The sequence below is a fragment of the Trichomonas vaginalis genome, chromosome IV (assembly GCF_026262505.1).
Source record: "Trichomonas vaginalis G3 chromosome IV, whole genome shotgun sequence".
Classification (NCBI taxonomy): domain Eukaryota; phylum Parabasalia; order Trichomonadida; family Trichomonadidae; genus Trichomonas; species Trichomonas vaginalis.
This window is the reverse complement of record NC_067206.1, coordinates 35,315,781-35,328,873: the sequence shown is the minus strand read 5'-3', so window position 1 is coordinate 35,328,873 and position 13,093 is coordinate 35,315,781. Positions and strand designations below refer to the sequence as shown.

General features: G+C 31.1%; 3 protein-coding genes and 3 pseudogenes across 6 annotated transcripts, besides 3 other annotated features; 5 read left to right on the top strand and 1 right to left on the bottom strand.

Moving 5' to 3' along the window:
* Nucleotides 1-5,241: part of a mobile genetic element that runs on past the window's edge.
* Nucleotides 10-774, top strand: TVAGG3_0225710 (uncharacterized protein; the record flags this gene model as incomplete). Its single annotated transcript, XM_051227152.1, has 1 exon — nt 10-774. The coding sequence occupies one exon, from the start codon at nt 10-12 to the stop codon at nt 772-774; it is 765 nt and encodes a 254-aa protein (XP_051112138.1).
* On the bottom strand, nt 1,029-1,641 carry TVAGG3_0225700 (annotated as a pseudogene). Its single transcript has one exon. A coding segment is annotated over exon 1 (613 nt).
* Nucleotides 2,964-3,841, top strand: TVAGG3_0225690 (annotated as a pseudogene). The gene has a single exon. A coding segment is annotated over exon 1 (878 nt).
* Nucleotides 4,571-5,241: a terminal%2Cinverted (terminal inverted repeat of Maverick-1B transposon ID:TVAGG3_0225680).
* Nucleotides 5,242-6,279: 1,038 nt separating this feature from the next.
* Nucleotides 6,280-13,093: part of a mobile genetic element that runs on past the window's edge.
* TVAGG3_0225660 (DNA/RNA polymerase superfamily) lies at nt 9,086-10,034 on the top strand (the record flags this gene model as incomplete). The annotated part of the gene is made up of 1 exon (XM_051227151.1): nt 9,086-10,034. A coding segment is annotated over one exon (949 nt), but the record flags the coding sequence as incomplete, so codon positions are not given.
* Nucleotides 10,331-10,890, top strand: TVAGG3_0225650 (annotated as a pseudogene). Its single transcript has one exon. A coding segment is annotated over exon 1 (560 nt).
* TVAGG3_0225640 (uncharacterized protein) lies at nt 11,022-11,729 on the top strand (the record flags this gene model as incomplete). Its single annotated transcript, XM_051227150.1, has 1 exon — nt 11,022-11,729. One exon carries the CDS (start codon nt 11,022-11,024, stop codon nt 11,727-11,729), a length of 708 nt encoding a protein of 235 aa, XP_051112136.1.

Genomic DNA, 13,093 nt, shown 5'->3' with positions numbered 1-13,093 from the left:
GAGAATAAAATGTTGTTCTATTTGCAAAGTACAGACCCAAACGAATACGGGATAGTAAAGCTACAAACAAACTTAGGTCTTCAGAATGAAGCGCTTGCTTTCAGAGTTGTTGACTTCAATACTATCGCAACTTTTGTCATAACAGATGAAACAGATTTCATAGAGATTGAAATAGATGACAAAAGAAGTGTTATAACATTTCCTAACAGAGCTGGGTATAGAATAGATAAAATTGCTGGAGTCATAAATACTCTCATAAATGAAGAAACTATTGACAACATAGATGTCGAACTCTCTTCTGAGGGAACATTGAAGTTCAGTAGCAAGAAAGAGTTCAAGATAACACAAATGAGTCATAGAGTACAACTTCTTTTGGGTGCATACCATATGACATTTCCTTTGAAAAGTGTTGACAAAACGATTGAGATGAAATCTGTTCCATATGTATGTTATGACAATTGTTTATACATTGAGTCTAAAATAGCTAATGTCACAGGCATTTCAGGAGTTAATAGTAAAGGTTCAGTAGAATATAAATCCTTCTGTTATGCAGTCAATTCAATGTTCATTCCAAACGTTCCTGTCATAGCAACTCATTTAGGTAAATGGGTTCGCATTAGTCCTCATAATTTGAAAGATATGCAATTCAGACTTGTTGACTTTCAAGGAGAGCCTGTAGAACTGAAGGCACCAGTGCGAATGACTGTTGAAGTTGACTTTTTAGAAAATATTAAATGCAACAGCTTACAAGAGAACTCAGAGCTAAAAATATAAAGTATAAATGTTATGTATTAGGTCATGAACTTTGGTTGTTGCTGTTTGATGAAACAAATGAGTTAGTTATGTCAGTCAAGAGAACAGAAAAATATTGTGTTAGTGAAAACTGCACCAAGTCAATAAGATTAGGTTTGCATTATGAAGATGAGTTCAATAGTGTTGAAGAAGTTTTGGACAGATATTACAAATTGCTAACTTGAAATTTTTTTGACTGACGGCGCAAAGCGCCAAGACCGAAGGTCCTGACTGCTTTAATTTACTAAAACATATTTCAAACAAAGCTTATAGTCAGTAGATAGTTTTGTATACTCGTTCGAATATTTATACTTAAACTCAACTCCTGTAGTTCCTGGTGTTTCAATGATGCGGATGTTACCTATTTTCATGAATAGTGGAGTTTGACCACAGCATTCGATTTCAGGGTCGAGATAGTCAATGACACATTGTTTCCTGTTATTCGTGAGATAACATTTTCAAATCCTCCTTTGTTAGAATTATTTGGTTCTTGCTTATAAGATTTGTCAAAAGCTTCTTATCGTCTTTGAGTAAAATTGTTTGGTATAACTGAAGAAGGTAATGGTCTACGTTATCTGAAGGATTTGTTTGAACATTTGTGTAAGGGTTGTCGTTGGCTTCTCTTGAAAGAATTTGGTCCAGTGGTGGATACTCTAACTTAACATCTGATGTAGCGTTAGCGTTTGAAGCTGTGTTTAAATTCACCGACTTAAGTTCTGGTTCTTTTTCTTTCAAACACTCTGAACTATAGTTCTTTATGACAATATTGTTTGTCGTTCGTGAGTCAACATTTGATGTTGGTTTAATTGGAACATTAACGGCACCAGCTAAGATGGATTTGCTTCTCATTTCATATAGAATAAAAACCTTTTATATGTATGAAATGAACAATATACTCGACAAGGGTTTGAATGTAAAGCTAACGAATGAAAATATTGTTGAATTCACTGAGACAGGTGCTGTGTATAAAGATGTAGAACTACTGAACAAAAGAGCTAAGGGAAGAAGCAGGAACATGAACAAAGGGTGGAAGCCTATAAAAATTTATGTCAATGATGGCTCAGGAGGTTCAAACATAAAGTATGCAGAAAGTTATAGAGTTTATGCTCTCAAAGGTGAAAAGCCTTCATTTAAGAACAGCTATTCTAACGCATATCCTCAAAAGCTAACGGATGGGGAAGTGGATGATATGAATGACAGCAAAAATATTAACAGAAATGGCGACAGAGATGCATGGAATTTGTTTACCATCAGTCAATTGAAGGTTAAGCTTTAAAAAATGTTGGTCGTTCCATGGAATATTTTTGACTTTAATGGTATTAGTCATGATATGAATCTCAAGGTATGAACGAGGAGAGATGAGAGACTTATATGCTTCCCAAATTTCTTCAAAAGGTAATGTTATACCTGACTGTTTCCAAATGAGTTCAATATCATAACGTGAGAAACCTTGAAAGATAACGAAGTCAGTTATGAGACGTTTTATGTTTAAAGCTAAAAACCTCCATGTTTGCATAAGTATTGCTACAGTTAAGTGGTAATGTCTGACTTTAGTTATGATGTTAGCTAATGGTGAGTCTGGTTTTGACACTAAACCTTTTCCAGCGAAGTCGTCGCAAACTAACAAAGTATTTGAAGGATATTTTTTGAAGGGGTATTTTGAAAGTTTTGATAGAATGTAGTTTGTAAGTCGTTTCATATCGTAAACTCCTGAGTATTGACGTAAGTGGTGTTTGTCAATAATTCTTTCCATCTCCTCAGAAGTCTTTTGCATTCCTGACTGTATAAATTCAACGATGGCATAATATTTCCTCTTACGTCGAATGTAACGTTGAAGAAATTCAATGAGTTCACTGTCTGGAACTTTAACGACAGAGGCTTGAACTTTTGACATAAATGTTTTCGCTGTTGAGTCCATAGAGTCTGAAGTTGCTGATATAATGATTTGGTCATAATATGAGTCATTTCCTAAACGTTCTGTTATAGATATGACGAATGAGGTTAAATGTCTTTCCTGACCCATCTTTCCACAATAGAAATAAACGCCATTTGAACAGAATTCATAATCTTTGCTGAAAGGAAGAATAAGAGAAGAGTTAAGTTTGTCTGTAGTTTCATTCATGTCTTCATCTACGTCATGTATTAAATGCTTCATTTTATCTCCATTAAAAATGCAAGTCAGAAATATTCAGAACATAGCACCGAGTCTAACTGACAAGAGTATAAAGATATACTATGAACACGTTATGATGAAACCTACCAAAATTCAAGAAAGTCAGTATACTTATGAATATCCAAGACACTGGTAGAGTATGTAGGAGGTGAGAAAGCTATTGAAATCAGACAGGTTCGAAGTATTCCAGCAGGAAGAACAATATTATTGAAGAACTTTAATGTTTTGAGGTATAATGATGAAACAAAGAAGCAAGATAGTTTCCCTGTTGCTGTGTATGTGAACTTAGATACAGGAGATGACATGAAAGTTTTTAATACAAAGCTTCAAACGGTAGTGAGAGAACAACTTACTGCGGAAGGACATCCATTACCTTCAGAAGTTACCATAGCATATAATTTTGAAACAAACTCAATAGATTTTAAAGTCGTCTCTGCAAAGAAGTCAGGTTTTACATTTAATGAAGCAGATGTATATTCGAATGAAAACTTCAAAGCTATTGCATGGTTAGATAATGACGATTGCTTTAAGAAAATCTTTAAATTCAGTGACTCAAAGATGTCAATAGATGACCTTCGTGGAATGTTACCATCGACGTTTACAGTAGAAGGTTCAGCAGGATTGCTTACAAGATTGTCAATTGGTGGTATTTGGTCTCGTGAGAACATTGTTATAAAATCCAGTATAAGTGAATTTGCTGAAGAATCTATATTATGTCTTTCAAACTACATGTATTCGCCGCCGAAGCATTATAGTATAACAAACTTTGTCAGTAAGTTTAACATAAGACTTGTTGAACCTTCTTCAATGAAAGATGTTGTGCTACCCAAAGACGGAAAGGATGGACTCATTATTGAGATGATTTTAATAGCATATTAAATGAGCTTGTTCTTGAAGGTCATTCATGATGAAATAACTGTTGTAGAAGATGTTAGCAATTGTTCAGACATTTTGAAGCGTATAGATGATATAAAGAAATAAGTTAATAGACCGCAAAGCGGTGAGGGCGAAGCCCGTGAGAATGTTTATGTTTCATTGACTTTCACCAGTAACGAGAACTTTTATGAGATAATATTGAAGAGAGATGATTTTAATATGGTGTAAATGGTAGCTTGGGCAGCTTTAGGCGCAATGGGAACAAAAGCATTAGCATTTGGAGCAAAAGCACTTGGAGCTTATGACGCAGTAAATAAAATGAGTGGAGGAAGGGTTTCGAAGACATTAGATGCAAATAAAGGAAGATTGGAGGCTGGGTTGCAAAGAAGTTAAGATTAAATAAAATAGGGCTCATAAATAAAGCATCCAATTTGGTTGCGACTGAGTCAGAAAATGCTTTAGGAAAGGACGATGAGTTTGCAAAACACGCAAAAGACTTTAATGACCAGATGAAAGGTGAAACAATGCATTTAAATAGATTCGATGGAACTAAAGAAAATGTTTCTTCTCCACCAGTAGTTCTTCCGTATGGTCCCTATGGAATGTATGGAAACCCTTATGAACGACCATTTGACCCATTGACTGGTGGAAGTAACTGGTATCATTACGGCCGAAGAAGAAAGCCAGTCAAGTTGGAGACAGACGTGAAGAAAGCAACTAAAAAGAAACCAAGGAAGAGAGTTATAAAGCAATGAATTCAACAAGGTGAAAAAACAGGTGAAAAAAGAGGTGAGATCTCACCACTTCACCTAAATTTATTTTTGTGCTATGTTTTCATACGTGTGGGAGTGGTGATATCATTAATTTTTAAGTTTATTTTTTATTTTATTTTTATATAAATGACGAAAACTATTGAGATAACAAACTACAACGGTCATGAGTTCAAGAATTTGTTCTTCGTTCCTCGTGAAAATACATTCTATCAGATACGAGGGAGAAAGGGTAAAGTTAGTTTGAGCGTTTATGACAACAAACATAATGGGAGATATATAAAAGCAATAGATACAAACGGTAAACGTGTTTCATTAGCTTTGTCAAAACTTACTAACATTTATTTTGACAGTGACTTTGACCTATATGAAGAAGAAAGTGAGTCAGAAGATTATGAGCTGTTATGTGAAGCACAGCAATGGGAGGAGTTGCAATACTTTTGTAAGTGAGAACGTTTATTTTTTACATTAGTGAGGTGAAGTGGTTGGCGGCTTTGTAAATATTTAAGGTTAAGTTAATGTTGTCGTTTGTGTTGTAAAATATACGTTAACGGTTTTGTAAAGTGTCAAACCGTTATCTTGGGTAAGGTGGAACGCAGTGCCGCCGTACCCAAGATAGGGATACTAACTAAGATTGGGTGAAAGCGCCCAATATCTTACTGCTGTTTCTGGCCCAGCATGCTCTAATCGCGTCTTGGTGAAATGATTTTCTTTGAAGTATCTGCGTACTTCTCTATAAGATACATCAATTTGTTGTAATTTCAAACGTTTCCATTGTTTTGTTTGACCACAGGGAAAGGCTCAGTGGTCATGTATCAAAGCAAGAGCTTTGATTTGGTCGTAGGGATTGACCCTACAACCTTTCTTGCCTTTAGACAATGGGATATTCTGTAAGCTAAATTGATTTTGTAAAAAAGATTTTGAAACATCTAAATATTTGAAATCATTTGATTGAAGGGTTGGGGCGATGGGAACATGGGTGCAAGCTTCTTCCCATGTCATTTTACCTTCTTCAATCTGATTGGAAATACCAATTAGGTAAATTCGATCGACATACCCTTTGTAAGGATTCATTCTAATGAAGTACGTTAACAATCAAAATATTCTATAAGTGTCTAGTATGGAATTCAAAAGAATAAAGAAAATGGTAACGTAAATAAACGTAATATTAAATAATTTATAATTAAAATGAAAAAAAGAAAAAATAATAAGTAAAGTGACTGGAAATGAAAATTAAAATCAGTGTACAGTTTTATTTTTTTCTCGCTGTGAAACGTATTCGGAGTAGTGTATATGACGGGTTGTGTGACTTTTCTTGTAAACGTAAGAATTCATACAATATCGAGCGATTTTGTATCATTTTTTTAACATATGAAGTAAAAAATGTATGATTCTTACGGTTTTTATTCTTACGTTTTTGAATAAATCAAGATTTAAAAAATGTTCAAAATTGTAAGACATTTACACTCAGCCCAAACATAATGAAATAAATCATTAAAAAAAATTAACATTAATTTTAAAATAATTTATTTTATCTTTTATAAAAGAAGCTATATATATATATAGATGATGTCAGATATTCCGCGATTAATTAAACATTGTTTAAATCATGAATGAAATCAATGGAGTCATAATCAAAGACCTCATAAACGAGAAAAATAAATTTCTTACATTTTTTGAATAATTTATTTTTTTTTAATTCGTAAGAAATGAGTGTCACAACTAACGATGTGAAAAATTCAGGATTCACAAATGAGGAAATAAAGGATATATTAGAGGAGGCGGGTTATGAAGTTGATAGATATTATTTAAGAAATTGTAAAAAATTCGCGGAGTTTTTAAATGATTTGATTATGATGGAAAAATGAATAAAATGATGTTATAAATTTCTTATATCCCACATCTAAAAGAAAAACCTAAAGAACCTGATGTTTTCCCTGAATATTATGAAGAACGGATTAAAGATGATGAATATGATGAAATTGAAAGACTGGAAAAAATAAGAGATGAAATAGATGAAAAAATTAAGGAATTAAGAGAAGTTGAAAATGAAGTAGAGGGTTTAATGAATATCCCAGCTTCAGAATCAAAAGTTCAGAAATCTCATGAAGAAAGATATAAAAATTATGTCTTAGAATCAACACAAAATTTATTAGATGGTGAAATAGATGAAACACTTTCAGAAGAAGGAACTAAATTTATTCATAAACATAAGTTACAATTTATTGATAATGAAGAATACCCTTGTATATTACTTTCACCACCTTTAGATTCTGAAATTCAAAAAAGCTTAAAAACGTGACATATGCAACTAATACAATTAAGAAAGAAGATCATGATATTTACACAAATTATTATTTAAATAAATGCACAGGTGTTGATAAAGTTTTTGATTTATTAGATAAAATATCAAAAGAAACCATTGGAACCTATAAAATTTTGTGTGATTGTGGTTTCATTATTGAAGATACCAATAATGTTTCATATGAAAGAACAGCACCGAAGGAAGATGAAGTTGAAAGGTCTATACCATTCGTTATTAAGAACATAAAAGATATGAAAACGTATAAGCATTATATTTATTCATTTATTTCAGAAAAAATGGAAACAACCCATAAAACGTCTTCTCATCATTTTATAGCTATTCATACATTCCTTTTCAAAGTTGTGAAATTAAATAAGACAGGAATTAGATTTAATGTATCAGGGTATGCATTCTTGAGTAAATTAAAATGTATTGGTCACGTCGCAGATGATAAAAATTTATGTATTCTTAATTCATTTTATGGACTTTAATAAATAAACTTTATTTTTTAATTTTTTATTCTTACATAAATGAACAAAAACGGAACAGCTAAAATGAATGATAATCAAATTAGAGCAGAAGGTAGAAGGTTATTTAAACGCTTCTATAACATTCCAGATGGTGCTAATCCTAAAACTCGTAGAAGCTATTTAAATGAAGCAATAGATGCATATGACGGGTTTGACATTTCATCAGAAAGTGAGAGATTAGCGAGAATGTTAAATGTTAATATTGATTTCTATTATTGTGATCCTCAACCAGAAGATGTGGACATAAATAAGGTAGACTTTCCATTAGTGGAATCAATAATGATAGATCCAGAATTTGAAACAGTAAATATTTTATTAACACAGAGTCCATGTGGAAAACTTCACGCTGACAGAATAACAGACGTTGAAGCACTCACCGGCTATAAAGTTTGTCCATATTGTAAAGAAAAAGTTTATTCTATCCGTGATGATCCAGAAAGGAAAAACCAAAGAAGATTTTTAAAGCATTGTGAGAAATGTAAAGAAAATAATGGAAGATTAATTCAAGACGTTCAATTGCAAAAGACCCAGCAACCATATGCACCACATATTACGAAACAGAAGATATATCAGTGGTTATTAGCTCACAATTTGCAGAAATATTATAAACCGACAAGATATTATATCACTTTTGACTTTGAAACATTAGAGACTAAAGAAGAATTACAACTTTCTGAGTGTGCAACTTTGAACGCTTACTTAAAACCATTCATGGTATCATCAACGGTTAAATTAAATGATAAAACATATACGAGGAATTTTTGCTTAACTTCAAGTGATTCTTTTATTTCTGATTGGATTGAGTTTTTATTTTCAACCTGTTCATTAGTTGCTAAATCAAATATGAGTCAATACAATGAATTATTGTTGTCCCATACATTAAATGAAAAACAGAAGGAAGCATTTAAAGAACTTCTAGATGAGGAATCTAATAAAGTGAATATCATAGGTTTTAATTCGGGAAAGTTTGATTTAAATTTAATTCTTCGTGATTTAAACACTGCAAAATGGAAAATAAAATCAATGCTGGGTTCTTCTTCTCAATTTAAGCAAGTCATTGTAAAGAAAACAAACGTTCCATATGAATTGAGATTTATTGACATCAGAAATTATATAGCGGGTGGAACATTGGACCAATTCACTCAAGATTTCGGAAACAATAAATCACGTGTTAAATCCTTTTTCCCTTATCAATTCATCACATGGGAGAATTACGAAGAAGAATTATATAAAGTGGAACCATTCACGAAAGATTCATTTTATTCAGCATTAACTCAAGAAACTATATCAGATAGTGATTATCAAATATATCTCAATGATGCTAAAAATTTTAAGAATAGATTAGAATATTTTATTCATTATTGCAATAAAGATGTTGAAATTATGATTGACCCAATTGATAAAATTATTGAAGAAACATTTGTTTATAAAATTGATATGCTTCATAATCTTTCTTTATCATCGAATGCTTCAATGATTCGTTACGCTTTAGCATATAAAGACTTTAATCTAATGAAAAATATCCTGAGGAAGAGATAGAATCAAGTTTTGAATTAACGAAAAAGTATTGGAAATATAAAATTGAATCATATAAGAAACAAGATGAAAAAGCAGAAAGGATACTAAAAATAATGTTTCAATGGATGATTTTCAATACTATCACGATTTAATCCTTTCATCTAAATGCAAAATGTGTGGTAAAGCGTTTACATATGCAAATAAACCAACATTGGATAGAATCGATAATGAAAAACCACATACCAAAGAAAATTGTCAGTTAATGTGTTGTTATTGCAATGTCGTAAAATCAAATAAAGATGAAGATGTTCAACGTTTAAGAATCAATTTAAGAAATTATGCATTAAAAAATAATTTACCAATGACTTTAGATTCAGTTGAAGCTTATCACATTCTCCGTAATGGAATTACTGGTGGTCTATCAAATGTTCAACATAGAGTAAATCTTAAAGGAATCACGCACATTAATAAACTTTCATATAATCCAGAAACTAAAACTGTATCAAATGAGGACACCACCAACATTATGACTCATTTCGTTGGTGTTGATTTTAATTCATTATATCCTTCATCATTTTCATCTAATCCTCATGATTTCATTCAATATACTGACCATAAAATGTATATGCCGGGAAGATTGAATGGTGTTATCATTTGTGATACAGCAACAAAGAAAGCAAAAGCATTGGGAATTATTAGAAAGAAAAATACTTTATTCGTGGCTGAAGTAAAGGGTCACATTGATGAAAAATACATTAATGATTACATAAACTTTTTACCGATAATAAGAAACTTAGATATTATCACAGATGAAAAAACAATTGGCAGTTTTATGTATAATTACATGAAATCAAACAATCTACCAGTTGACCAGAAACAGAGAAAATTAACTCAGTTAGCATCAACACACAACCAATATCAACCATTTTCTTCTTATTATCTTTGGTATCTAATAGACAGATTTCATTTTATCATTGATGATATTCAATCAATTTTAACATTTACTAAAAACACTTGTTTTAATGAATTTGCGAACAAATTTATGAACGAAAGACAAAAGGCTGAATTAGAAGGAAATAAAGGAAAAAGTTTATTTTGCAAGATTTCACTTAATGGATCATATGGTTACGATGCAATGAATACACAAAATTACGCAAAGACTAAAATAATGAATGCACAGAAGGCACGCATTGCATGTATGTCAAATAAGTTTAAAAACATAAGAGAAATAGGTGAGGATACATATCAAGTGATGCTCAAAGATAGATTTTATAGATGTGAAACATGTTTACAAGAGGCATTCTTTACTTTAGATAATGCTAAATACTGGTATTTGGTTTTCATTTATGATTTTATGTATAAATGCATGATGTTAATCGTTTTCATTTCATTGAAGGTGATACTGATTCATCTTATTGGGCAATCGCTGGCGATCCAAGTCTTCCTAACACTCAAACATTTCAAGCAATTGTTACCGATAAACAATTTTATGATAAAAACATTTTCAAATTCGCACCATTTGATTTCTTCTGTTTTGATGAGAAATTTAAACCTAAATTAAAGAATAAAGTTGAAGAAAAAGCACATGAGAAGAAGTTATTGGGTTTAGCAATTGAGAAACAAGGTGATAACATGGTTGCTTTATGCCCCAAGTGTTATACATCATTCAACGGTTCAATTGATGGAAGTGATTTTAAAAAGATTGCACAAAAAATGAAAGGTGTTAGTTTACGACAAAATAAACAATTAACACCTAAAAATTATTTGGACATAATAAATGATAAAGTGATATTTGATGGTCGGAATATTAATTTACAACTTAAAAACGGGTCAATGACTCGCTTAACAATCAGTAAGACCTCATTAACAGGAGCACACACTAAGGCTGTATGTTGTGAAAATGGATGTTGTATGCCATTTATTTAATACAATTTGAAATTTTATTTTTTTAAAAAAAATGGGATTCACAAATGAGACAAAAGGAACCGTTAATGATGGTTTTGATTCTTGATCAAAGAGGTGGGCACCCCTTAAACATTTATTTTATTTTTATATAAATGGATAATGTAAATTTAAAAAATTTAATTGATGATTTAGTATTTAATCAAAATTTTCTTACTTATAATGATTTAAAAGCATATCTCCAAAAATATGATAACACTATAACGAGTGATGATATGGATTATTATTATCCATATTATGAAAATGATATTTCAAAATATCATGATAAAATAATTTCTGAAATTAAAGACAAAATTAAAAATAATGAATATGCAAAGGGAAAAACTAAATCGCAACTTAAACAATTGAAAGATTTCAAAAATAAAGTATTAATAGAAGAAGATATTGATGAATTATATGAATTATATAAATTATATAATCCCAAGCCGCAAAAGCCAAAGATGCAAGACGCCCAGGCCCTTCAGACCATAAATGATACACAAGCTTTAATTTATGATTCATTAGTTAAACCACATTCAGCCCGACTTTTAAATGAAGATCAACTTTTGGAATTCATCCTTCAACATAAACTCGAAGCGGGAAAGTATATCAAACCTTTATATACAGCATATTTAAAACAAATGAATAAAATACATCCAGAATTAATGAAAGGAGGAATGAAATCAAAATCAAAGCAGATAAAATTAAACCACTTGCAACACCAAAACCTCCTCCTTCAGTTAATCCTTCATCATTCACTTTATTATATCCATTTCAAACATTTAAGAAGCAAAAAGATTTTAAAAAGAATTTCAAGATATTAAATAAACCAATTGACCCAAAAATTCAACCGTTAAAGGAAAAATTTAGTCGCCCCTCATTTGCACCATATCCATATTCATACGAAATCGATCATTTAGAATATTCAAAAGGAAACGTTACTTATTTATTCGCCATTAACATTAACACTAGATATTTATATTGCATTCCAGTGAAAGGGAAAACAGAACAGGAAACACGAAGAGCTATTCAATACTTACTAGATCATGAAATAGTAGATAATATAAGGGGTGATTGTGATAAAGGATTTCAGGCAGCTATGGCTCATTATTTTCCACAAATTAATTTTTACTTTTCATCCTCTCCATATACGTTTCATAATAAAATAGTTGATGCGGTAATGAGAACTCTTAGAGATGCGTTAGGGGTTAACGGTCAGATATACTGGGATGGAAATCATGACTCCATCATACAACAGTTAGTATATTATTACAATAATACATGGCATAGAACAATAAACATGAAACCGCTGGAAATGAAAAATGATATTTCAAAAGAATGGGAATATATTAGAAAGCAAATGGAAAGGTTAAATGATGTTAAACGTGAACAAATTAATTCAGGGCTCATGAATTTTAAACAAGGGGATAAAGTTTTGATTCATCTCGATTATGGAAAAACTGATAAATCAATGACAAAAAGAAGACGAAGATTTGACACAATAGCTGAATTTGTTAGATATATTAACGGCAATGCATTAGTAGAGGTTAACAATAAATTAATAGAAATTCCGATTTATTTTATTACTCCATTATATTTAAATAATATTTAATTATTTTATTTCGTAAGAAATGAGTGACAACGAAGCAGCCAAGAGTCTAGATGATGAATATAAAAAGAAACTAAACAAAATTAAATCAAAAATATGCTATTATAAAAAGAAGCCGCAATGTGGTGGGGTTGAAAATGATAAAGAAATAATCGAAAAATTAGAAACTTATCGTTCAATCCTTAAACTGGGTGAAGCAAAAATAAAAGAATTTAATAGAATAAATAAATTGATTGGAAGAGATGAATTTAATAAAGATGAATTTTTAAACTCAATCCAAATTTAATGTTTTCAGGTTATTCAATAATTAATTATTTTTGAATAACTGATGAGGTCACTCGGTCACTCGGTCACTCGGTTATTTAACTTTTCTGAAAAAATGAGACAACATGACATTTTGACAACAGTCATGAAAGGAGGAAGGCACATATTATTTATTTTTGAATAACTGATGAGGTCACTCGGTCACTCGGTCACTCGGTTATTTAACTTTTCTGAAAAAATGAGACAACATGACATTTTGACAACAGTCATGAAAGGAGGAAGGCACATATTATTTATTTTTGAATAACTGATGAG